Below are 26,334 nucleotides of genomic sequence, written 5' to 3'. Positions count from 1 at the left end.
TTTCTCAATCGGGTGTCAAATTAGGGCTCTAAAATATTCGTTATTATCAGGAAAATTGCCAATTGTTTGATTAAAAACAATACATGTTGGGAATTTTTTTAATTTATTTTACGAAGTAATATTTTTTTTAAATATACTCAATAAATTAAATTAAAATATTTTTTTTAAATTACAATATTTACACAAATACTACAATCGGGTGTCAAATTAGGGCTGCAAAATATTCGTTATGTTTTTTTTTTCCATCATTAAAAAAGTAATATGAATCATGGCCAGTAGAGAGCAGCATGACGCCACACCTGCCTCGACTGTGCCGAAATTGCACCAAAGAAGAAGACATATTGTCGCCTGATTGCGTCGTGCTTGAGATCGCGCGAGATTTGACGGCTAAAGCCAAGCGTCCAACAGGAAAATAGCCAAGATGACAACCGGAACCAGACGACAACTAACAAATTAGAAGGACGTCTTCCCTTTTCCACCTTTTCTTTCGTTTTATCGCCGTTTTGCAGGTAAAGACACCGGCCGTAACCCCTTCACTTCGGCGGACGCGAGGCTTCCGTTAACGCTCCTTCGTTTTAGCTTCGAGCTAACCAACCGCTAGCCAATGTCGCTATCTAGTTCGCCTTATCGCAAATGTGGCTTTTAGTTCGAAATAAAAGCCACCCTGGTCGAACTGTCCCTTATTTCGAATTCGTCCCGCTTAGTTCGGGAGTTTGCTAGCTAAACCCTTAGCGTAATCCTAACCTAACCAGCTAAACGGTTAGCCTTTAGCCGCTCCGGTACGGGTTTAAATTTCAGAGTTGATTTCTTCATTTTTATTCTAAAGATGCACCTAAATTTCTTAGCTTTATAAGTTTGTACTTTTAAAAATTGTTCTAAAAATAGCATGTAGCATTGCCATGATTAGTTCGGCAAATGTTTATCAAGCTAATTTGACAATTGATTATTTTTTTATTGGCTATTTCCAAATTAATCACAGAATGGTGGTAAATTATATGCAATTTTAATTGTTTAACATAGTAAAAACAGGATTTTTCATTCAATTTGTGTTTTGTTGTTGTTGTTGTTTTTCCATGTGAAGATGCTAGCTGGGTTTGGTTTCCATGACGACGGCAGTGTTGCTGTGGGGTGAGGTAGTAGTTTGTATAGTTTTAGGATCATACCAGATCTGGGAGATAACTATACATCCTGCTGTCTTTCTCACGGCAACCAAAACATCCCGTTTTAGAGGCGGCCATTTTGTTTTTAGATATCAATTTGAAGAAAAATGAAAGTTGCTGCTGTTTTGGTTCAATTATCAAATAGAAAAAATCCCTTTTTCCTGTTCAATCTTCATAACTATAAGTTAAATAAATATCAATCTTCAAAACAGTGTGAAGGCCATATTTATTTGTTAATATGACGTCATTATTACAAATTTGGGATGTTGGACCACTTTTCTGCTCTCTTTGTTTTGAATATTTGTGTTTTGTAAAAAAAAAAATACTAGTTTGGTTTGAAACCATGTTTTATTTAACCCAATTATAAAGATACTCATATGTCCCACCCAATATTCCCTCCATTTTTTTCATATTTGGGCATACAGGGTTAGGGGTTAGAAGACAGATGCTGGGGTTGTCGTCACTTCCTGTTGATTTTGGATCACTTCCAGTTCATTTTTTGGGAATTTCTGACAATTTTAGGGCATTTCTGTGTCACCAACAGGAAGTGATGCCAGAATGGCCCAAAATTTACAAGAAGTGACCCAGAAATTCAGCTAAATTAGCAAATGACCCGAAATGAATATAAAGTACCCAGAAAACCCCCCAAATTAACAGGAAGTGATCCAGAACGAACAGGAAGTGATGCCAGAATGGCCCAACATTTACAAGAAGTGACCCAGAAATTCCGCTAAATTAGCAAATGACCCGAAATGAATATAAAGTACCCAGGAAACCCCCAAAATCAACAGGAAGTGATCCAGAACGAACAGGAAGTGATGTCAGAATGGCCCAAAATTTACAAGTGACCCAGAAATTCCGCTAAATTAGCAAATGACCCGAAATGAATATAAAGTACCCAGGAAACCCCAAAATCAACAGGAAGTGCTCCAGAACGAACAGGAAGTGATGCCAACAGTAGAACTCGGGTTGATTTTCGGTCGGTCACCTTCTTAAGAAATCGGTCGTGCTGTGCTTATAGCTCGGCGCATGCGCAGAGATCGCACATTGACGTCTCATATCGGCAAAAAAGCGGAATTTCTCGTATTAATGTCTTTTTTTGCTGTCGATAACCATGTCAGAATCAAAATGTATTTAAAACGTACCTTTTTTATTTTGGAATTATATCACGCAGGCAAAAAAACAAACAAATAGTCGGAAGAACGAAGCATAAAAGACTTGACGCGGTAGTGATGCATCTCTCCACACTACAGGATCTTTGGGCACTGACGTCACTACCGCCTCCGAGCCAACATGGCGAACATACGGTGTCTCAAGGTGAGGAAAGCGAATGAAAGCGAACGAAAGAGGCTTTAATTGCCCTTCTTCGGCGTGTCTTCGGTTATAACGTCAACTTGCGCTTTTTTCGTCGCTTAGCCAATGTTTCTGTACTCACTTTTGCGCCATTTTGGACGCTTTTCCCGCGCGTCATGGCGACCCTCGGCTAGCTAGCTAGCCTCGATGTTGTCACAAGCTCTCTCCATTCAACCTAAACTTCTTAAGGTAGTGCTAGATGTGAACAAAAATTATATTTGCCACGATAAAGTACATTTGGAAGGATTTTTCTGTTCAATGATACTCTTTTTAGGCCACATTTAACTCAATTTAATGTATTTTTTTAAATCACGTTCAGTCCAAGGTGCCTTGTTGACATGAACTTTTGATTTTACGATATTGTACAATATTGTTTTAGGATTATTAATGAGGGGGGTTTACATGTAATTTAATAGATATAATCATATAAAATTGTGATTTTAAAGAAGCATGGAAAATAACGAATTCATGAAATCTCGTCACTTTGTGCATGATTATAAAATGCTTACGAATTTCTGCTCGGGTGATTCCAAAACATACCACAAGAGGGCGTGCTCATTCCAATCCCAAAACCACATCCTTCGCTCTCTTTTTTGTTTTTTTGTTTTTCTTCTTTCTGTAATCCCTTTTTTCTTCTTTTTTTCTCTTGACATCCTTTTTCTTTCTTTAAAACAGGGGTAGGGAACCTATGGCTCGGGAGCCACATGTGGCTCTTTGCAAACCTGAGCTAAAATATGGAAATTGCTGGTGACAGAACTGAGATATTACATCTAGAACTGCTTTAATCATCATTTTTTGGCAGTAGACTCTTCTGGAATGCATCCTCTCATTGATTAGCAACAGCATAAGAATCTTTTTATTTTAAAAATCAGTTTTTTTCACTTTAAAAGTGGTGAAATTACAAAAAAAATTGAAAAGGCACTCGTTTACATGTCTGTATTTTGACTTTTATATTCGTAGTATGGCTCACAAGGAATAACATTGGAAAATAGGAATTGTTTGTGGCTCTCTTCGTCAAAAAGGTTCCCCACCCCTGCTTTAAAAGCTTTTTTTTGTTCCTTTTTTCAACAGCTTTCTGTCTTTTCTACCCTAATATTTTTGAACGTTCTTTTGGTTTTAAAAAGGGACTTTCGGCGACCGTTCCGCGGATGACGTCTGTCCTTTTTCCTCGCGATAGGGCGCGGTGGGCCTGGTGACGGGCGGGGCCTCGGGACTGGGCCGGGCCACCGTGGAACGTCTTCTGCGTTGCGGGGCGGCCGCCGTCATCCTGGACCTGCCGTCGTCCGAGGGAGCGGCGCTGGCGACCAACCTGGGCGACCGATGCGCCTTTGCGCCGGCCGACGCAAGTAGCGCCCCCCCGCCTCGGCCGTCGGGTTCCCGAAAAAAAAAACGGAAACGTGACGGTGGCGCGTCTTCGCAGGTGACGTCGGAGGCGGACGTGCGCTCGGCGGTGGAGCTGGCGCGCCAGAAGTTCGGCCGACTGGACCTGGCCGTCAACTGCGCCGGCGTGGCCGTGGCCGTCAAGACGTACAACTTTAAGAAGGACGTGCCGCACAGCCTGGAGGATTTCCAGCGCGTCATTAACGTGAGGAAAGGAAGTCGCCGCCGCCGCCGCCGTCGTGGTGGTTTCCCCGCCGAACCGTGACCCCAAATCAATGTAAAGTGACCCTAAAACTAGACTGTAAACGGAAATGTGAGCAGAAACTGCCTCTAAAGCCAACAGGAAATGATCCTGAATGAACAGGAAGTGATGACAGAATGGCCCAAAATTTACACTAAGTGACCCAGAAATTCCGCTAAATTAGCAAATGACCCGAAATGAATATAAAGTACCCAGAAATAAATTAAATTTTGTTTTTATATATTTGATTAATTAAAAAATATATGCAAGAATAATAATATATATATATATGTATTAAAATAAATTTTAAAAAAAATGTTTATATATTTGATTAATTAAAAAAATAAATGCAAGAATAATATATGTATTAAAATAAATTTAAAAAAATGTTTATATACTTGATTAATAAAAAAAATATATGCAAGAATAATATGTATATATGTATTAAAATAAATTAAAAAAAATGTTTATATATTTGATTAATTAAAAAAATATATGCAATAATAATAATAATATATATATATATGTATTAAAATAAATTAAAAAAAAGTTTATATATTTGATTAATTAAAAAAATAAAAATAATATATGTATTAAAATAAATTTAAAAAATGTTTATATATTTGATTAATTTAAAAAAATGCAATAATAATAATAATAATTTTATATATATATATATATATATATATATATATTAAAATAAATTTAAAAAAATGTTTATGATTAATTAAAAAAATAAATGCAAGAATAATAATATATATATGTATTAAAATAAATTTAAAAAAGTTTATATATTTTATTAATTAAAAAAATAAATGCAATAATAAAAATAATATATGTATTAAAGGTCAACATCGCGGGGACCTTCAACGTGATCCGTCTGGCGGCGGGCGCCATGGCCAAGAACGAGGCGGACGCCGACGGGCACCGCGGCTGCATCGTCAACACGGCCAGCGTGGCCGCCTTCGACGGGCAGGTGAGGTCGCCGCGTCCCAAAATGCGGCGCTTTGGGACGTCCCTCTTGGCGGGCCGGCCAACTTGACGCCGCCATTTTGCGCGCAGGTGGGCCAAGCGGCGTATTCTGCATCCAAAGGTGGCATCGTGGGCATGACGCTTCCCATCGCCCGAGATTTGGCGCCCGTGGGCATCAGGGTGGTCACCATTGCGCCAGGTTCGTTCTCACACAGACACCAAACAAATCAATATCGACACCCCAAAAAATCTATCGAATTTGATACCGTACACCACCGGTGTCAAAGTGGCGGCCTGGGGGCCAAATGTGGCCCGCCGCATCATTTTTTTGTGGCCCGGGAAAGTCAATCATGAGTGGCGACTTTCTGATTTAGGATCAAATTCAAATGAAGAGTATAGATGTATATTACATTTCCTGATTTTCTCCCTTTTTAAATCAATAATTGCAATTTTTTAATTTTTTTTTTCAGTTTTTAGTTTAAAAAAATCATTTTGTAAAATCTAACAATATATTAAAAAAGCTAAAATAAACATTGTTTTAGATCTATAAAAAACCTGAATATTCGGGGTTTTTAATCCAGTTCTTTTAATCCATAATTGTAATATTTTAATCCATTTTTTTGTGTGTTTTTAGTTCAAAAATCATTTTGCAAAATCTAAAAAATTATAAAAAATATTTTCTGTTTTCCACTTTAATATGAAGCATAAAGAAAAATTTGGTTTCCTTTTTGAAATTGATTAAAAGAAAAAAAGCTCAAATAAACCCTTTTTAGATCTATAAAAACGGAATATTCAGGGCTTTTAATCCATTTATAAATAAAAAAATCTAAATATTATTATCTAAAATGGTCCACATGAAATCAAGTTGACGTTAAAACAGCCCGCAGAAAACAATTATATGTTATTTAAAAAAAAAAGCTTGATTTGAATGTCAATGCATTGATGTTAATGGGAAGTTTGCCCCTACCAACATGGTCGCCCTGTGACGTCTATCAATACAGCCTCAGGCTGGCGGCCATCTTGGTAGGGGCAAGGAAGTGTCTCGACATGCTTCTGCCGTCAATCGAAATGAGTTTTTCGGCTCGTGGAGTCCAATCCCTTGGAAATGGGAGGCCACGTTTGCCGCCGCCGCCGCCCTTCCACTTGAAAGGGATTGGACGCCGACGTGAGCCCACAACTTACGGAAGCCCCTCCCTCCCTCAGGCTTGTTCTCCACGCCACTTCTGGCCGGGCTCCCCGAAAAAGTACGTTCCTTCCTGGCTCGCCAAGTGCCCTTCCCATCGCGCCTGGGAGATCCGGCCGAGTTCGCCCACTTGGTGACGTCGCTGGCCGAGAACCCCATGATTAACGGCGAGGTGATCCGATTGGACGGCGCCATTCGCATGCAGCCCTGAGGCGCCATTGGTGGATTTTGCAATAAAGTCCTTTTCAACAGAGTTGACCACACCCCTTTTGTCCCACGTAAATAAATAGCATGAAAGCTATCGTTTCTTGGCAAAAACATACACATCCCTTGAAATTTGGACCAAAATGACACTATTTTGAACCAAAAAAAAAGAATTGGCCTAAAAATGAACAGGAAATGACCCAAAATGCAAAGAATTGTTTCTTAAAATTTTCTCAAATCAACAGAAAATGGTCCAAGATGTACAGGAAATGACGACATTCTACAGGAAGTGACCAATATCAACAGGAAAAGATCCAAAAATGACAAGAAATTACCAGAGTCTACAGGAAGTGACCCCAAATGTACAGAAAAACCATCAGAAAGTCATGAAAATGGCCAAAATCTAGTCACAAATAAACAGAAGATATACAGGAAATGATGACATGATGCCTGAATTCTACAGGAAGGAAGTGACCTGGAATGACCAATATCAACAGGAAAATATCCAAAATTTACAAGAAATGACCATAAAACAGTGGTGGGCCATCAGGGCCTTCAAGGCCTTCTCTGCTGGCCTAAGAAATATCTGAATCATATTATATTTTGTCCATCAATACTTATTATTCCAAATGGTCTGTTAGCTTCGGAAGCTACAGGGGGGGGAAGCAATGAAAGGAAGCCTTCCTTTCATTGCTTTCCCCCCTGTTTGCACTGCTTCCAGATGTGTGTTTTCATATTGAAGCATTCAACCAATCACATTTCAGCCATTATTTGTTGCCAGGGTCAGAAATCTGCCTCAAGGCCTTCACAATCACTTCTGCGGACTCTGCTGCATTAAACAAGCGTCGATAAGACTTGCTTTAACCAATCAGATTTCGAGTTGGCAACACCACAATGCATTGTTGCAGGCGTAGGGAGACATCATCGCTTTCACCAACTACGATTGGCTAGTGATTAGCCAGAGCTACCAAACTGCATCTGGAGCTAGCTGCACAAGGAAATATATTGTTGTGTTGATTTAAAGCCATTTTCAAGACGGACTATGCCAGAAATACGACAGGACAGACTCGACTTTCAGCATTAGCTTCGATGGCGATAGACAAGAAGGAAGAAAGAAAGGAGGATGGATATTGTGTACAGTTAAAAAGGATTTTGGGTGAGTAAAATATGGCTATATTCCTAAATATTATTTCAATTGTGGGCCAAGTTCTGATATCTGTAAAGCTCCAGTGTTTGTATTTAATCACTAAATGCTGCTAGGAAGTGGATTTTACCCCATTTTAGTGCAATTTTTGCCATTTCGCCATTGACGTCCATCGCTGTCTTTCCCCGGGAACCCCCCCGCCCCCCGGCCCGGTTGTAATGTTTGAAAAGCTCCAGTATTTGTATTTAATCATTAAATGCTGCTAGGAAGTGGATTTTACCTTTTGAAGGCGCGACAAAAAAATGCACGGACCGCCACTGCCATAGAATACCCCAGAGTCTAAAGGAAGTGACAGTAAACTATCAGAAAGTCAGGAAAATACCCCAAATCTAGTCTCAAATGTACAGGAAGTGACGTAAAACCATCACAAAGGCACTAGTAAGTAACCCAAATAACAGATGACCCCAAATCAACTCGTGTTTCCTACAAATGCCCCAAAATCAAACTGTTTTTGTCCAGTTATTAAGTCCGCGTATTGCTAATTAATTAATTTTAATAAATAGTTCATAACTTTAACACACTTTCCTTCCATTTGACAGGATATTCCAATCCAAGTGTCGCTTAACTCGTAAGCTAGCGTGAGCATGACGTCAGCTAGCTAGCTCGAAACTCCGCCCCGTCAAATATCCACCGCACCCCTTTCCGCTGGATGACGTCACATGCTAGGTCCCCCCCAAAAGTGCACACGGCCGAAAATTTGCGGGCTCGAAGAGGTGACGACAAAATAGCCTGAAAAACTCAGGTAGGTGTAACTTTTTCTTTATTTTTTTTACATATCTTTGCAAATATTCCTACGCGTGCGCAGTCGTGTCGCTGGTTTGTTTTGTTTTCCCAAGCAATGAGTTTATCCTCCCGTGACAAAGACCGACAGGCACACGTGTAAACAACAGTTCGCCTTACGGGAAGCTAACGAGCTAGCTTGAGAGAAATGTACTTTTTAACACCGAATAGAAATACACACGCTCCTATTTATTATCTCGGTTTAATAACGCGTAAATGCAGTTGTAAACAAGTGAACGTTGTTTCGTTTTGTTGCATTTTATATCAAATGGCGTGTAAAGAGAAAACTTTGCGGTCGGCGTTTTCTGAGTGTGTAAACTATGGGCTTTAAATCTTGTTTTTGTCTTCTTCGTTTTAAATGGCGCGTGAAATTCGCGGCAATAAACATTCGGAAAAGCTCGCGAGAGCCGAGAACTGCTTCCTCGCCACCGAGATGCGTCATTACGTCCGCCATGTTGGATGTGGTTTAGCGAGCGATGGAATTCAAACTCGTGTTTTTTTGCGTTATAGGTTCAACATTTTGCCGTTTTTTTAGTTTCTGGACAATGTACTACATTATTAACTCGATATTTATACCAAAAATATAACATTTTTTCGAAACTACGTCAATTTTGAGGTCATTCCTTGTCCTTTACGTCACAATTTACGGTTACGGTAAATGTAAAAAAGTTTATATATTTGATTAATTTTAAAAAAATGCAAGAATAATAATATATATATATGTATTAAAATAAATTTAAAAAAATGTTTATATATTTGATTAATTAAAGAAAATATGCAAGAATAATAATGTGTATTAGAACACATTTAAAAATGTTTATATATTTGATTAATTAAAAAAAATAAATGCAAGAATAATAATATATATATATATGTATATATTACAATAAATTAAAAAATGTTTATATATTTTATTAATTAAAAAAATATATGCAAGAATAATAATTATATATATATGTATTAAATGTACAAAATGATTTTTGAACTAAAAACTGACAAAAATAGATTAAAAAATGACAGTTATGGATTAAAAGGGGGGAAATCAGGAAATATAATACACATCTATACTCTTCATTTGAATTTGATCCTAAAACAGAAAGTCGGCACTCATCATTGACTTTCCCGGGCCACACAAAATGATGCGGCGGGCCAGATTTGGCCCCCGGCCCGCCACTTTGACACCTGTGGTCTCGACTGAGAAAACTAAAAAAATACCTTTTTTTTGGTTCAATCAGCAGACAAAGACCCGAAGATTTTGTCTTTCCAAACGTTCGCCGACGCTGACTTCCGGGGGCGGCCATGAGAAGGTAAGGACACATGCCATAACAGTGTTACCTCGACATTGAGATACGAGTAAAATTTTGAGCCAATATTTATCTTGAGGTACGAGACAAATTTTGATAGACGAGCAAACAGCGGACACGATTGGTTGATGGCTGATCATAAGAACATCGTGGACACTGTCTTATTGGTCGCAACTCCCTAGTGTAACGTCTCTATGAGCACTGGGCGGAGCCTTGCATTTTTTCTGTGTTTTTTTTTCTTGTTAGTAAATGCAAATGACGGAGCTTGTTGGCTAATATGAGAGGACTATATACCACTTCTGGTTGACAAGTGGTCGTGCGTTATCCTATTGTCCAAATGTGTCAAAGTGGCGGCCCGGGGGCCAAATGTGGCCCGCCGCATCATTTTGTGTGGCCCGGGAAAGTCAATGATGAGTGGCGACTTTCTGTTTTAGGATCAAATTCAAATGAAGAGTATAGATGTGTATTACATTTCCTGATTTTCTCCCTTTTAATTCAATAATTGTCATTTTTTGATCCATTTTTTCTGTGTTTTTAGTTCAAAAATCATTTGGTAAAATCTAAAAATATATTTAAAAAAAGCTAAAATAAGCATTGTTTTAGATCTATAAAAAACAGAATATTCAGGGCTTTTAATCCAGTTCTTTTAATCCATTTATTTAAAAAAAAATCTAAATATTATATCTAAAATGGTCCAAAAAAAACACAGGAAAAAATGGATTAAAAATGACAATTATTGATTTACCAGGGGGAAAATCAGGAAAAGATCTAAAACAATGTTTTAGCTTTTTAAAATATTTTTTTAAAATGTTACAAAATGATTTTTGAACTAAAAACACAGAAAATGGATTAAAAATGACAAATATTGATTTAAAAGGGGAAAAACATCTAAAACAATGTTTATCTTAGCTTTTTTAAATATTTTTTTTAGATTTTACAAAATGATTTTTGAATTAAAAAAATGATTTAAAAATGACAATTATTGATTTAAAAGGGGGAAAATCAGGAAAAGATCTAAAACAATGTTTATTTTAGGTTTTTTTGGAAATATTTTTTTTTAGATTTTACAAAATGATTTTTGAACTAAAAACACAGAAAAAATGGATTAAAAAATGACAATGATTGTTTTAAAAGGGGGAAAAAATCAGGAAATGTAATATACATCTATACTCTTCATTTTAATTTGATCCTAAAACACAAAGTCGCCTTTCATGATTGACTTTCCCGGGCCACACAAAATAATGCGGCGGGCCACATTTGGCCCCTGGGCCTTCACTTTGCCACATGTGACATAGCGTCTGTCTGGTGTCCGCTCCTCAGCAAGATGTGCAAACGAGTGACGGTGATCCCGGACGATGTGGCGCCGGAGACGGACGGTTCCCGATCGCTGACGTGGCTCAACGCCTTGCTAAAGACGCGCTTCCAAACGGTGCGGGACATCGCTTCGGGTGAGTGCTCCGCGCCATCCCTAGCCGACCGCCACAACGAGCTAACGGCGGCGCTATTCTTTTCCCAGGGGCGTGTCACTGCCAGCTGATGGACTGCATCGCGCCGGGGTCGGTGGACCTGAGCCTGGTCAAGTGGGACGTGCGGGACGACGACGATTGCAGGCATAACTTTGGACTCCTCCAACGGGCCTTCGCCAACAATCGCATCGCCAAGGTAGCGACTTCGCTCGAGGGCGCCCTCGTTAGGATCGCTAAAAAAATGATTATCGCGGTTAATGTAGACCAGGGGTGACGGACTCAGTTTGGTTCGCGGGCCGCTTAAACGTCAACTTGATTTCACGTGGGCCGGACCATTTTAGATAGAATATTTATATATTTTTTCTATAAATGGATTAAAAGAACTGGATTAAAAGCCCTGAATATTCCGTTTTTTATAGGTCTAAAAAAGGTTTATTTGAGCTTTTTTATATATATTTTAGATTTTACAAATTTATTTTTGAACTAAAAACACAGAAAAAATGGATTAAAATCCCCGAATATTCAGTTTTTTATAGATCTAAAACAATATTTATTTTAGTTTTTTTTTTAAATATATTTTTAGATTTTACCAAATGATTTTTGAACTAAAAACAGAAAAAAATGGATTAAAATATGACAATTATGGATTAAAAGAACTAGATTAAAAGGCCTGATTATTCCGTTTTTTATAGATCTAAAACAATGTTTATTTTAGCTTTTTTTAAAATATATTTTTACAATTTACCAAATGATTTTTGAACTAAAAACACAGAAAAAAATGGCTTAAAAAAATGACAATAATTTATTTAAAAAGGGGGAAAATCAGGAAATTGAATATCCATCAATACTCTTCATCTGAATTTGATCCTAAAACAGAAAGTCGGCACTACTCATCATTGACTTTCCCGGGCCACACAAAATGATCCTGCGGGCCAGATTTGCCCCCCGGGCCGCCACTTTGACACGTGATGTAGACCAAACGTGACATAAAAGTCGCAACATTCCCATTGCGTCTTTCTCCCCCTTCAGACGATTCGATTGGACGAGCTGATCCGAGGCGATTTTGATGTCAACTTGGATCTCCTGGTCTGGTTCAAAGCCTTCCACTCGGCCAATGAGGTGGACCAGGATTACGACGCGCCGGGGGCTCGCGACCACCGCGACATCCAACCATACCCGCCGCCCGAGCCATCCACAAATGGCGGCGAGCGGGCGGAGCCTACGACCGAAGGGGGCGACGAAGCCTGCGGCGAGGTAGGCACGAAACTGTTTGTATTTTTTAGCTCCCAGGTGTCGCTAACCTTAGCGACGACGCCAAGCGAAGTCCAATTGACAGGAAGTGATGGAAACTCGATGGGAAATTGGCCGAAAGTGAACAGGAAATGGCTTCTAAGCACCCTGAAGGGAAGGGAAGAAGAATTGGCACCGAATTATGTTGAAAGAATGGCCCAAAATGAACAGGAAGTGATAACGAGAAATTGGAATTGAGCAAAAATAAAGAGGAAATGCGCTTTGAATGCCCCAAATCAACAGGAAATGGACATTCAATGCCTCAATTCAACAGGAAATGGACTTTGAATGCCCCAAATCAACAGGAAATGGACGTCGAATGCCACAAACCAACACGAAATGGACATTCAAAGCCCCCAATTCAACAGGAAATGGACATTGAATGACCCATATCAACAGGAAATGGACATTGAATGGTCCAAATCAACAGGAAAATGGATGTTGAATAACCCAAATCAACAGGAAATGGACGTTGAATGCCAATAATCAACAGGAAATGGACATTCAATGCCCCAAATCAAGAGGAAATGGACATTCAATGCCAAAAACCAACAGGAAATGGACATTGAATGCCACCAATTCAACAGGAAATGGGATTTGAATGCCAAAAATCAACAGGAAATGGACATTCAATGCCCCCAATTCAATTCAACAGGAAGTGGACATTAATTGCCACCAATTCAACAGGAAATGGACGGTGAATGCCCCAAATCAACAGGAAATGGACATTGAATGACCCAAATCAACAGGAAATGCATGTTGAATGCCACAAACCAACAGGAAATGGACATTGATTGACCCAAATCAGCAGGAAATGGACATTGATTGACCCAAATCAACAGGAAATGGACGTTGAATGCCACAAATCAACAGGAAATTTACATTGAATGACTTAAAAATGAACAGGAAGTGAATTTTGAATGCCCCAAAACAACAGGAAGTGAATTTTGAATGCCCCAAAACAACAGGAAGTGAATTTTGAATACCTTGAAAATGAACTGGAAGTGAATTTTGAATGCCTTCAAAATGAACAGGAAGTGAATTCTGAATGCCCCAAATCAACAGGAAGTGAATTTTTGAATGCCATGAAAATGAACAGGAAGTGACACAAAGTCAACAGAAAATGACCCTCAAATGCCCCCAAAATCAGCAGGAAGAGACCGGCTGTCAACAGGAAGTTACCCTTGAGCTCCCAAAAAATCGACAGGAAGTGAACTGAAATGATCCAATGTGACCCACAAATCCTGTAGAATTTATTGCAAGTGAGACTTAAATGTCCCAAAATCAGCAGCGAGAAACCCGTCGTCAACAGGAAGTCACGAGCTCGGCGCCGTGTGTGATTTTGTGTTTTAAAGAATGGCGTTTCGTCCAACGGGAGCCTCCCGGCCTCGACGGAGAACGACGACGGCGACAAAACGACATCGCCGCTGGGTAAAAAAGACGCGGATGAGGATGAGCTTCGCGTGCGCTGTTTAAAGCCGTGCCACGTCGCCCTCACCAAATTAAAAGGTACACACTTCCTGTTTGAATTCGTCTGCGTGTAATGATTGTTCTTGCGATTTTCCTTTCAAAGTAAGACATTTATACTCCCTATTAAAACCACGAATATGGAGGTGAAAATGGTGGATCAGGGCGCGTCTTATACCAGAGAAAAAAAATGTAACCGTTTTAGGGGAATTTTAAGGCTATTGCTAATACACTGAGCCGGCTTATATGCGAGAAAATACGTTGCATTTGAACGGAATGCTTTACTTTCTCAGACTTCAACTTGCGAGGCCTCTCCGTTGGGGACGAAGACGGCGATGATGGCTCCGACGAAAAGGTAGGGTTTTTTTTAAATTATTTTACTTTTTTATTTTATTTTTTCTCTCTTAATATAAGGGGCCAGAGTTTTTAGTCCAAATAAATGACTAATTATATATATATATATATATATATATATATATATATATATATATATATATATATATATATATTAAAATAAATTTAAAAAAATGTTTATATATTTGATTAATTAAAAAAATAAATGCAAGAATAATAATAGATGTGTCAAAATTAATTTAAAAAAATGTTTATATATTTGATTGATTAAAAAAATATGCAAGAATGATAATTTATATATATGTATTAAAATAAATTAAAACAAATGTTTATATATTTGATTAATTAAAAAAATAAATGCAAGAATAATAATAGATGTGTCAAAAATAATTTTAAAAAAATGTTTATATATTTGATTGATTAAAACATATATGCAAGAATAATAATTTATATATATGTATTAAAATAAATTAAAACAAATGTTTATATATTTGATTAATTAAAAAACATGCAAGAATAATAATATATGTATTAAAATAAATTTTAAAAAAAGTTTATATATTCGATTAATTAAAAAAATATATGCAAGAATAATAATATATATGTATTAAAATATATAAATATATTTTTTGATTAATTAAAAAAATAAATGCAAGAATAATATGTATTAACATATATATATTTTTATATATTTGATTAATTAAGAAAATAAATGCAAGGAAAAAAAAAATATATATATATATATATATATATATTCGGTCGATTTGGCCCGCGATTGAATTGATTTTATTGATTGTTTTTATTTATTTATTATTATTATTTTTTGTCCAGGAAGAAAAGACGATTCCTTCCCACAAATCACCCAGGGGACGAAAAAAAGCCAACTACCAGGTAGCGACATCCCCAAATGTAGAGAATAGGGGCGGGACGGCGGACTGAAGAGCTAGCTAGCTAGCTAACTAGCTCCTCCCTTTTCCCTCAGGACGGCGAAGGCTTTATGAGCGGCGAGCTGGTGTGGGGGGGCGTCAAGGACTTCCCCTGGTGGCCCGGCTTGATCATCCCTTGGAAAACCAAGTATTCCGCTCCTGGATTCCGCCGGGTGGAGTGGTTCGGCGACGGCACCCTCTCCAAGGTCGGTCCGCAAACCACCATTTTGACAAATTGACAAAACTGTCGACAATCTCCGTTTATCACCTCCAAAATAATATGAAAAACGTTACTTAGTATTCGATGAAAACCATGCTAAAGTACTTAATTTTTATTTTTAAACGATGACTTGGTAAAGTAGCCAAAAATAGTTCTCAAGTAAGAGTAGCGTTACTTCAAAATAATAGAATGCAAGCCTTTATGACGTCTATGGAGCATTCAGCGTCACTTGGACGCCACCTGCCGGTCAAAATGCGCATTGCAGTAATAGCTATGGTGATTATAACGACACACACGATATAATGCAAGCCATTATGACGTCAATTTAGCATTCGGCGTCACTTGGACGCCATCTGCTGGTCAAAATGCACATTGCAGTAATGGCTATGGTTTATGACGACACACGATATAATACAAGCCATTATGACGTCAATCTAGCCATTCAGTGTCACTTGGACGCCATCTGTTGGTCAAAATGCGCATTGCAGTAATAGCTATGGCGATTATGACGACACGATATAATGCAAGCCATTATGACGTCAATTTAGCATTCAGCGTCACTTGGACGCCATCTGCTGGTCAAAATGCGCATTGCAGTAATGGCTATGGCGATAATGACGACACACACGTAAAATGCTATCGTTTTGGGGGATGTACACGTTTTTTTTAACCAAGTAATGCAAAACGTATCACCAACTTTTATGTTTTTTTAATTTATTTAAAGTTTTTGTGTGTGTGTTTTTTTAATGCAGATCAGCACGGATTGTTTGTTGCCTTTTGGAAACTTTGTGGAGAATTTCTGCCAAAGTTCATTTAACTCCCTTCCGGACTACAAGCGGGCCATCTACCAGATTATCGAGGTGAGACAAACAGATTGGACGTCTAACTCCATCGATGACAACCGAGGGTTCAGTTTTCGTTTAAAAAAATGAAAAACTAGGTTTTTTTCGTGTGTTAAATGATCCTTTTTATCTTATTTTTCGCATTTGGTTTTGTACTGAAAGCCCTGCCAACGTGTTTCTTATTTTTTTCTTCATTTTGTCCACCAGAGGGCGGTGGTTCCTCCCCAAAATCGATAAAACTAAGTCCAACATTTCAACGTCACTTTTAATGACGCAAATGATTGTCGGGGCAAAAGTTGAACTCCAAACTAGAATCAAACGACTTAATTTAACCCATTAATGTTGTTTTGTCCACCAGAGGGCGGTGTTTCCTCCCCAAAATCGATACAACGAAATGCAACATTTCAACGTCACTTTTAATGACGCAAATCATTGTCGGAACATAAATTAAACTCCAATCTCGAATTAAACGACTTAATTTAACCCATTAATGTCGTGTTGTCCACTTTGTCCACCAGAGGGCGGTGTTTCCTCCCCTAAATCGATAAAACGAAATCCAACATTTCAACGTCATTTTTAATAAAGCAAATCATTGTCGGAACATAAGTTGAACTCCAATCTCGAAGCAAACGACTTCATTTAAACCATTAATGCCGTTTTAGCAATCTTGTTTGTTTTTTTGCCTGTAGCATGCCAGCGAGCGTTGCGAAAAGTCCTTCCAAGAAGCCAAAGGAGACAAAGAAAAGGAGATGAAGCTGATGCTGGACTGGGCCTCCAATGGCTTTTTACCTAGCGGACCGAGCGGATTCGCCACACCGGGTAAGAGCGCGCCGGGGGGCTTTGGGGTCGTTTATAAATAAATATATATATTTATTATTCTTGTTTTTAATTAATCAAATATATATATAAAAATATATTTTAATACATATATATTATTATTATTATTATTCTTGCATTTATTTTTTTAAAATTATTCAAATGTATAAAAAACAAAATTTAATTTATTTTAATGCATATATATATATATATATATTATTATTCTTGCATTATTTTTTTTAATTAATCAAATATATAAACATTTTTTTAAAATGTATTTTAATACATACATATATTATTATTCTTGTATTAATTTTTTTAATTAATCAAATATATAAAAAAATAATTAATTTATTTTAATACATATATTATTATTATTGCATTTTTTTAATTAATCAAATATATAAACATTTTTTTAAATATATTTATATATATATATAAATCTTGTATTTATTTTTTTAATTAATCAAATATATAAAAAATAATTAATTTATTTTAATACATATATTATTATTCTTGCATTTTTTTAATTAATCAAATATATAAACATTTTTTAAAATTTATGTTAATACATATATATATTATTTTTTTATTTTTAATGATTATTCCATTTATTTTTTTACTTCCTGCAGATTTTGAGGGATTTTTGGTCACTTCCTGTTGATTTTGGAGGTTTGCTGGGTCACTTCAGGATATATTATTATTCTTGCATTTATTTTTTTAATTAATCAAATATATAAACATTTTTTAAATGTATTTTAATACATATATATATATATTATTATCCTTTCATATATATTTTTAAGTAATCAAATATATAATAATAATTATATATTTTTTTAAATTTATTTTAATACATATATAATTTATTTTATGTTATTTTTTTTAATGATTATTGCATTTATTTTTTTACTTCCTGCAGATTTTGAGGAATTTTTAGGTCACTTCCTGTTGATTTTGGAGATTTTCTGGGTCACTTCAGGATCCCATTATATTCATTTCGGGTTTGCTAATTTAGCAGAATTTCTGGGTCACTTCTTGTAAATTTTGGGCCATTCTGGCATCACTTCCTGTTCATTCAGGATCATTTCCTGTTTGTTTTTAGAGGCAGTTTCTGCGTTTTGACCCGCGCTTTTTTTTCCCTTGCAGCCGCCGTCGACGTGGATTCGGACTCGGCTCAGTCGGACTACCGGCCGCCCGTCAAGAAGAAGTCGACTCCCAAAAACCGGCCCAGCACAAACAACTACATCTTCACCAGAGGTCGGTACCAAAAATTAGTTGATTCTACACAAATAAACACAAAAGTACATTTTCAGTAGTCGAGGTTTTTTTTATTTATACATTTTTTTTTTTTTTACAAATAAATCGAGTGTACCAAAATTCCATGCAGAATTAATCAAGACTGGGAGCCAAAAAGTGATGTTAAAAAAACATAGACAAATACATATTTTTCAATAAAATAAAAAATGAAAAACTAGCGTTGAACTGTTAAAAATAGTGTTAAACTGTGTTTTTTAATCGCAGTCTAAACTGTCTTTTATTTTTATTTTTTTCTTAATTATGTTGAGGGTTTTTTAAAATTAATTATATATATATATATAATTTGTTTAAATATATTTATATATATATTTAAATATATATAATATAATATATATTTTGATCAAAGTCACTTTTCTTGGACGGAATGCTTCCCCCATAATGCATTGCAAATTTTTTTTTTACATTTAATTATATTCAGTTGTACTTTTTAATTGTTTTATTTGTACCTACCTAAAAAACCGTGAGCCAAAAAGTGATATTAAAAAAACATGACATTTAATTTTCTTGAGGTTTGACTTATGATTTTTAATTGTTTTTAATTTTTATTACAGATATTTTAATCGAGCGGCTTAAAGACCGAAACACAAAAATTGAAGGTGAGTTCCAACTTGCGACTAAATACCATTTTGTGTTCACACCGACCTTTATTTTGCTAAAAATCCAGCCACTTCCTGTTCACCACACGTCAAAATAAGTCACATCATGCCTCACATTGCTTTATTTTTGACCATTTCCTGACTTTAATCTCCTAATGTCACGGAAAAAGCGGTATTTTTCCGTTTGGCAAGGGAGGGCGGAGACTTATTTTAAGGAAAAGGGGGCGGTCCCTTTCAGATTGCTGTTTGGCTTGCGGCGTCTGCGAGGTGGACATCCAGCACCCCTTGTTTGAAGGCGGACTTTGCGTCAAATGCAAGGTGAGAAAATGGCATTTCATTGTAAAGGTAAAAACTTGGGAGTTATGAAAGATGCTGTCATTTAAAAATTGGGATTGTGAGAATATAATTGGTCGGAATTGTTGATTCGGTGGGTGAGAATTGTTGTGTTTTTTTGACGGTGCGTTGCGTGTGGTCGCGACAGGACAACGTGACGGAAACGCTGTACCGCTTCGACGAAGACGGCTACCAGTCGTATTGCACGGTGTGTTGCGGGGGATCGCAGCTCATCTTGTGCGCCAATGCTAGCTGCTGCAGGTATGAAAATATATGATTTTCATTCATTATTGTGGTAAAAATAGTTTTGCATGGATACAGACCTTACGTCGCTAAAGTCAAACCAAACAACTTCTGCTTAGAATAGCATCAAAATAAATTGTCATCGACTTTAATCTTGTCCTATTACCACTATTTTTCTTTCAAAATAAGATTCTAAATTATTATTATTATTATGGCAAAAGTAGTTTTTACAGATACTGTCCTTACATCTCTAAAGGCAAACCAAACAACTTCTGCTTCACGTAGCATCAAAATAAATTGTCATCGACTTTAGTCTGGTTCTTTTACTATTTTTTTTCCTCTCAAAATATGATTTTAATTCATAATTATGGTAAAAGTAGTTTTGCCCGGATACAGACCTTACGTTGCTAAAGTCAAACCAAAAAACTTCCACTTTGCGTAGCGTCAAAATGAATCGTTATCGACCTTAATCTTGTCCTTTTACCACTATTTTTCTGTCAAAATATGATTTTAATTTATTATTCTGGCAAAAAGTAGTTTTGCATGGATACAAACCTTACGTCGCTAAAGTCAAACCAAACAACTTCTGCTTCATGTAGCCTCAAAATAAATCGTTATTGACTATAATCTTGTCATTTTACAATTTTTTCCTCTCAAAATATGATTTTAATTCATAATTATGGCAAAAATAGTTTTGCATGGCTACAAACCTTACGTTGCTAAGGTCAAACCAAACAACTTCCCCTTCGGGTAGCGTCAAAATAAATCGTCATTGACCTTAATCTAGACATTTTACCACTATTTTTCTGTCAAAATATGATTTAAATTTATTATTATGCCAAAATTAATTTTGCGCGGATACAGACCTAATGTTGCTAAAGGCAAACCAAACAACTTCTGCTTCGTGTAGCGTCAAAATAAATCGTTATTGACTATAATCTTGACATTTTACTATTTGTTTCTCTCAAAATATGATTTTAATTCATAATTATGGCAAAAGTAGTTTTGCGCGGATACAGACCTTACGTCGCTAAAGTCAAACCAAATAACGCCACGTTGTCGCGCTCAGATGTTTCTGCAAGGAGTGCCTGGAGATCCTGGTGGGGAAGGGAACCTTCACCATGGTGAAAGACCTGGACCCGTGGAGCTGCTACATCTGCCAGCCGGATCAGTGCCGGGGAAGGCTCCGCCTCCGACCCGACTGGACCGCCAAGATCCAGAACTTCTTCGCTAACAGCAGCGCCATGCACTTTGTGAGTAAAACGTCAAAACCGAAAGACAAAAAAACGCTACTCACTGTGAGTTTTGCTCCAACTACCTTTTTAAAAACATACGCTAGCTTGCGTGCTAGTGTAAGATTCATGCTAGCAGTTAGCGTATCATGTTGTCCTGTCGTATTTTAGTCTGCCTTCGACGCGCCCAATAGCCTGCAGCGATTTTTACCTGAGTTATCCGCAGTTCGTGCAAGCTTGCATGCTAATGTAACGTTTATGCTAGCCGCTAGCGTATCACCTTTTTATAGAAGCGCCTCAGTTCTTACTTGAGTTGTCTTGTTAAAAACACGCTATCTTGTGTGCTGGCATTAGGCTCATGCTAGCAGCTAGCGTTTTATATTGTCGCGTCATATTTTAGTGTGTCTTCGATACCGTTTTAAAAACGTGCAAGCTTGCGTGCTAGCGTATGGTTCATGCTAGTAGCTAGCTTTCACATTCTTGCGTGAGCCATCCTCAGTTTTGCTCCAGCTACCTTTTTAAAAACCTACCCTAGCCCGCGTGCTAGTGTAAGATTCATGCTAGCAGCTAGCGTATCATGTTGTCGTGTCGTATTTTAGTGCCTTCGATGCGCCCAATAACCTGCAGCCATTTTACCTTAGCCGTCCGTCCTTAGTTTTGCTCCAGCAACCTTTCTAAAAACATGTGCTAGCTTGCATGCTAACATAACGTTTATGCTAGCCGCTAGCTTATCACCTTGTCATAGAAGCGAATCAATTCTTACTTGAGCCGTCTTCAGTGTTGCTAGCTACTGTTTTAAAAATGTATGCTAGTTTGCGTAAGCTTGTTAGTAGCTAGCGTATCATGTTGTCCTGTCATATTTTATGATACCGTTTTAAATACATGCTATCTTGCGTACGGTTTGTGCTAGTAGCTAGCGTATCACGTCATCATAGAAGCGAGTCAACTCTTACCTGAGCCATCTACACTTTTGCTCCAGCTACCGTTTTAAAAACGTATGCTAGCTTGCGTACTAGCATAAGGTACAAGCTAGTAGCTAGCTTTCACATTCTTGCATTAACCATCTTCAATTTTGCTCCAACTACCTTTTTTATTTAAAAAAACTACCCTAGCTAGCGTAAGTCATGCTAGCTAGCGTGTCATAGAAGCGCCTCAATTCTTACTTGCGCCATCTACACTTTTGCTCCAGCTACTTTTAAAAAAAACTACCCTAGCTTGCGTGCTAGCGTAAGAGTCATGCTAGCAGCTAGCTTACTGGAGCCATCTTTCCGGACAGGAGCCTCACCGAATTTACCCGCTCGTGTTGCCGGACAAACGGCGGCCAATCAGGGTCCTGTCGCTCTTTGACGGCATCGCCACAGGTAAAAAAAAAACCACGGGAAAGTTCTCCGTCGCCATCGTCGTCACGTGACCACCCTTCGGCGTTTGTTCCCGGAGGCTACCTGGTCCTGAAGAACCTGGGCTTCAAGGTGGAACGCTACATCGCCTCGGAGATCTGCCAGGACTCCATCGCCGTGGGGATGGTCAAGCACGCCGGCGAGATCGAGTACGTCAACGACGTACGCAGCATCACCAGGAAACACGTAAGATGGCCGCCGTCGCCGCGTCGGCTCCTTTGACGCCGTCGCTAAACGGTGCCCCGCCCACCCATCAGCTGGCCCAATGGGGGCCCTTCGACCTGCTGATCGGCGGCAGCCCGTGCAACGACCTTTCCATCGTCAATCCCCTCCGGAAAGGACTGTTCGGTACGTCTTTTTCGCCGACTCCCGTTCGACGCCAAAGGGGGCGGAGCTTCCGCTTTTAGGGTATCGAGTTGCGTAACCCTTGACTGCAATTTTGGGCTGTTTTACAGTGACGTTATTCCGGCTCAAATGTTGTTTTTTCAGATTTGTTTGTTTATTTTTGGGGCGCAAATGTTGTTTTTTTAGATTTTTTTGTTTGTTTATTTTTGTTTATTTTTTTTCAGAGGGTACCGGGAGACTTTTCTTTGAGTACTACCGCATTCTGAGCATGCTGAAACCCAAGGACGGAGACGACCGTCCCTTCTTCTGGCTCTTCGAGAACGTGGTCTTCATGACCGTCCGAGACAAGGAGGACATCTGTCGCTTCCTAGAGGTGGGTGGTGGGACTACACCAGGGTTGGGCAAACTTTTCGGCCCGGGGGGGGGCCACATTGACTTTAAAAATTTGATAGACGGGCTGGGTCAACATACGATACATATAAAAAACTGCATCCCTTAACAGTACAGACGCTCCCCTACTTACGAACATTCGAGTTACGAACAACGGTACATACGAACATGTCTGCAAATTGCGTTTATGTCGAAAAATGTTTGTAAGTTGGATTTTGTATTGCGCGCCTTTTTCCGAGTAGTGCTTCTTTCTGCCGCTAATACCGACGACGCCTGGCGCTGTGAGAGCTCAGCTCACCCAGCATCCACCTTCCTCTGCCCAGTTCGTTGCAGTGCGTAAGTTGCGTAAGTGCGTGCATCCATTATTGAATATGGTTGGTAAAAAGCGAAAGGCTTCTATTGAGGGAGTTGCAAGGAAGAGGCAAGCCATTTCATTTGAAACGAGTGGCAATAATAATGAAGCTTGATGCGCGTGAGAGTGGTGAGCGTTTCACGGGCATACAACTTGAATCGTTCGACCGTCAGTACCATTTATAAACAGAAAGATGGAGCAGCTGGACCCAAATATTGAACGTTGCACAAAGTTTGCAAATCAATTGAATGATGCCATACAGTGCTACCGCATCATTTATGATGAAAAAAAGAAGAAGGCCCATGGGCCGTAGTTTGGACTACACCCTTTGTCCATCAGGGGGCAATTGACCAAGGAAGTCCATTTCCGTGTCCATTCTTTCAGTGCAATCCCATCATCATGGACGCCGTGCGCGTCAGCCCCGCCCACAGGGCGCGCTACTTCTGGGGGAACGTGCCAGGCATGACCAGGTGGGGGTGCCAGACCGACGTGCTCGAAAAACGGAAGGCGGTCTATCCGACGTAGGGCTTCTTCTCTCTCTCTCTCCAGACCTCCGACCAAATCCGAAGACCAGAAGGTTTCTCTCCAGGATTGTCTGGAAGTGGGGCGCAAGGCCAAGGTGGGGCGTTTCTTTTGGAGGCGTGGCCTCGAAAAGTCCTTCCGATGGAATTTTACATGTTTGTCATTTCCGCAGCTGGAGAAGGTCCGAACCATCACCACCAAGTCCAATTCCCTGGTCCAGACCAAGGTGGGACTTCCCGTCACCATGAACGGCAAGGAAGACTACCTCTGGTGTACCGAACTGGAACAGTAAGTGCAGATTTTTCTTCTTGGTTGTGGTTTTTGGGCAAAACACAAAAAGTGGGCGGGCCAATGACGGGATTTGTCCGTGGGTTCAGGATTTTCGGATTCCCCAAGCATTACACCGACGTCAACAATATGGGGCGCACTCAGCGCCAGAAGGTTTTGGGGCGCTTTTGGAGCGTTCCCGTCATCCGCCACCTGTTGGCGCCACTCAAGGATTATTTCCAATGCGAGCCGCAATGAAGACGCAAAAAAAAATGCCATTGCTAACATTTTTTTTTAAAGAAACCGTCTCGTAAGACGGCTATAGACGTCCAAATTGCCGTTTGGCCGGATACGTATTGACTTCCTTCTGGGGTTCTTCTATTGGCCAATTGGACTCTTGCCTTGAACCGATTGGCCGCCTCGACGTCCAGTTGATTTCCGTTCTTTTGTTTTTTTTAAACCCGCAAAATAGTGAATGTTTGACCCCCTCCCCCTCTGAATGAGCTTTTAAAATATTTTTACCGTGTTTTTAGGATTTTTAAAATGTTTTTATTTGGAAAAATGTGATCATGTTTGGTGCTACAATCTACTGTCAGAGGTCGTTTTTAATATCTTAATTATTTTTAGGATATTAGGCAGCCATTTTTAGAGTTTTTTTCGGGTTGTTTTTTGGCCTCCATTTTGCTTCCTACCTCACTTGTGTGCCTGTTACTCTTTGATTTTTATATTTAATTTATAGTTGTTGGTTTTTTTTTGATAAAAAAAAATGTAGGAGGCCTGAAAAAATGGCAATATGTTTTGGATGTTTATTTTTGTGATGTGAAAAGGAAAACGCTCCCCAAGTCCCTCCATTTTGCTGCTCCTTAATAAACGAGGTTTTAACGTCCGTTTTTTTGCAGTTTACTTCAAAATGGCTTTTTTTTTTGTTAAAAAATGACAATGTATAGTAAGGATTTTTTTTGTTAAAAAAACGAAACTGTAGTAAGGCTTTATTCTTTAAAAAACAACCATATATAGTAGGGCTTTTTTGTTAAAAAATGACAATTTTTGTTAAAAAATGACAATGTATAGTAAGGCTTTTTTTCTGTAAAAAACGACTATGTATAGTAAGGCTTTTTATTAAAAAAAACGACAGTATAGTAAGGCTTTTATTCTAGAATAAAAGACCATGTATAGTAAGGCTTTATTCTTAAAAAAACGATCATGTATAGTACAGCCTAACTATACATAGTCGTTTTTTATGAAAAAAGCCTTAGTATACTGTGTGTTTTTTTAAATAAAAAAGCCTTACTATACTATGTCGTTTTTGTAGGAAAAAAAGCCTTACTATACTATGTCGTTTTTTACGAAAAAAAGCCTTACTATACTATGTCGTTTTTTTAAGAAAAAAGCCTTACTATACTATGTCGTTTTTTTTTAAGAAAAAAAGCCTTACTATACTATGTCGTTTTTTTACGAAAAAAAGCCTTACTATACTATGTCATTTTTTTTTTAAAAGCCTTACTATACTATGTCGTTTTTTAAGAAAAAAAGCCTTACTATACTATGTTGTTTTTTTAAAGAAAAAGCCTTACTATACTATGTCGTTTTTAAGGGAAAAAAGCCTTACTATACTATGTCTTTTTTAAGAAGAAAAAAGGCTTACTATACTATGTCGTTTTTTAAGAAAAAAGCCTTACTATACTATGTCGTTTTTTTAAGAAAAAAAGCCTTACTATACTATGTCGTTTTTTAAGAAAAAGCCTTACTATACTATGTCGTTTTTTTTTTTAAGAAAAAGCCTTACTATACTATGTCGTTTTTTAAGAAAAAAGGGCTTACTATACTATGTCGTTTTTAAGATAAAAAGCCTTACTATACTATGTCGTTTTTTTAAAGAAAAAGCCTTACTATACTATGTCGTTTTTTAAGAAAAAAAGCCTTACTATACTATGTCGTTTTTTTTAAAGAAAAAGCCTTACTATACTATGTCGTTTTTTAAGAAAAAAAGCCTTACTATACTATGTCGTTTTTTAAAGAAAAAGCCTTACTATACTATGTCGTTTTTTAAGAAAAAAAGCCTTACTATACTATGTTGTTTTTTTAAAGAAAAAGCCTTACTATACTATGTCGTTTTTTAAGAAAAAAGGCCTTACTATACTATGTCGTTTTTTAAGATAAAAAGCCTTACTATAC

General features: G+C 37.9%; 2 protein-coding genes across 6 annotated transcripts; both read left to right on the top strand.

Moving 5' to 3' along the window:
- Nucleotides 1-382: 382 nt before the first annotated feature.
- On the top strand, nucleotides 383-6,552 carry hsd17b10 (hydroxysteroid (17-beta) dehydrogenase 10). 2 transcript variants are annotated; one of them, XM_077595315.1, is made up of 7 exons: nucleotides 383-509; nucleotides 2,335-2,477; nucleotides 3,691-3,855; nucleotides 3,934-4,098; nucleotides 4,982-5,110; nucleotides 5,197-5,305; nucleotides 6,310-6,552. In XM_077595315.1, the coding sequence occupies exons 2-7, from the start codon at nucleotides 2,454-2,456 to the stop codon at nucleotides 6,498-6,500; spliced, it is 783 nt and encodes a 260-aa protein (XP_077451441.1). In that variant the 5' UTR covers nucleotides 383-509; nucleotides 2,335-2,453; the 3' UTR covers nucleotides 6,501-6,552. The 2 variants fall into 2 exon arrangements, with proteins under 2 accessions (XP_077451441.1, XP_077451450.1); XM_077595324.1 differs by having other exon boundaries at nucleotides 394-509; nucleotides 2,414-2,477.
- Nucleotides 6,553-8,341: 1,789 nt separating this feature from the next.
- Nucleotides 8,342-25,046, top strand: LOC144086909 (DNA (cytosine-5)-methyltransferase 3C-like). Of its 4 annotated transcripts, XM_077617112.1 has the most exons (24): nucleotides 8,342-8,439; nucleotides 9,713-9,784; nucleotides 11,102-11,229; nucleotides 11,298-11,443; nucleotides 12,277-12,501; nucleotides 13,893-14,046; nucleotides 14,298-14,359; nucleotides 15,190-15,249; nucleotides 15,341-15,490; nucleotides 16,257-16,364; nucleotides 17,036-17,165; nucleotides 18,312-18,422; nucleotides 19,034-19,078; nucleotides 19,317-19,396; nucleotides 19,560-19,672; nucleotides 20,724-20,907; nucleotides 22,163-22,247; nucleotides 22,324-22,469; nucleotides 22,541-22,631; nucleotides 22,853-23,001; nucleotides 23,755-23,840; nucleotides 23,920-23,989; nucleotides 24,065-24,180; nucleotides 24,270-25,046. In XM_077617112.1, exons 2-24 carry the CDS (start codon nucleotides 9,777-9,779, stop codon nucleotides 24,415-24,417), a joined length of 2,595 nt encoding a protein of 864 aa, XP_077473238.1. In that variant the 5' UTR covers nucleotides 8,342-8,439; nucleotides 9,713-9,776; the 3' UTR covers nucleotides 24,418-25,046. The 4 variants fall into 4 exon arrangements, with proteins under 4 accessions (XP_077473238.1, XP_077473216.1, XP_077473222.1 ...); XM_077617090.1 differs by having other exon boundaries at nucleotides 23,920-24,180; XM_077617096.1 differs by having other exon boundaries at nucleotides 8,369-8,439; nucleotides 9,716-9,784; nucleotides 23,920-24,180.
- Nucleotides 25,047-26,334: the final 1,288 nt, after the last annotated feature.

The sequence above is a fragment of the Stigmatopora argus genome, chromosome 1 (assembly GCF_051989625.1).
Source record: "Stigmatopora argus isolate UIUO_Sarg chromosome 1, RoL_Sarg_1.0, whole genome shotgun sequence".
Taxonomy (NCBI): Eukaryota; Metazoa; Chordata; class Actinopteri; order Syngnathiformes; family Syngnathidae; genus Stigmatopora; species Stigmatopora argus.
This window is presented reverse-complemented; position numbering and strand designations above follow the sequence as displayed.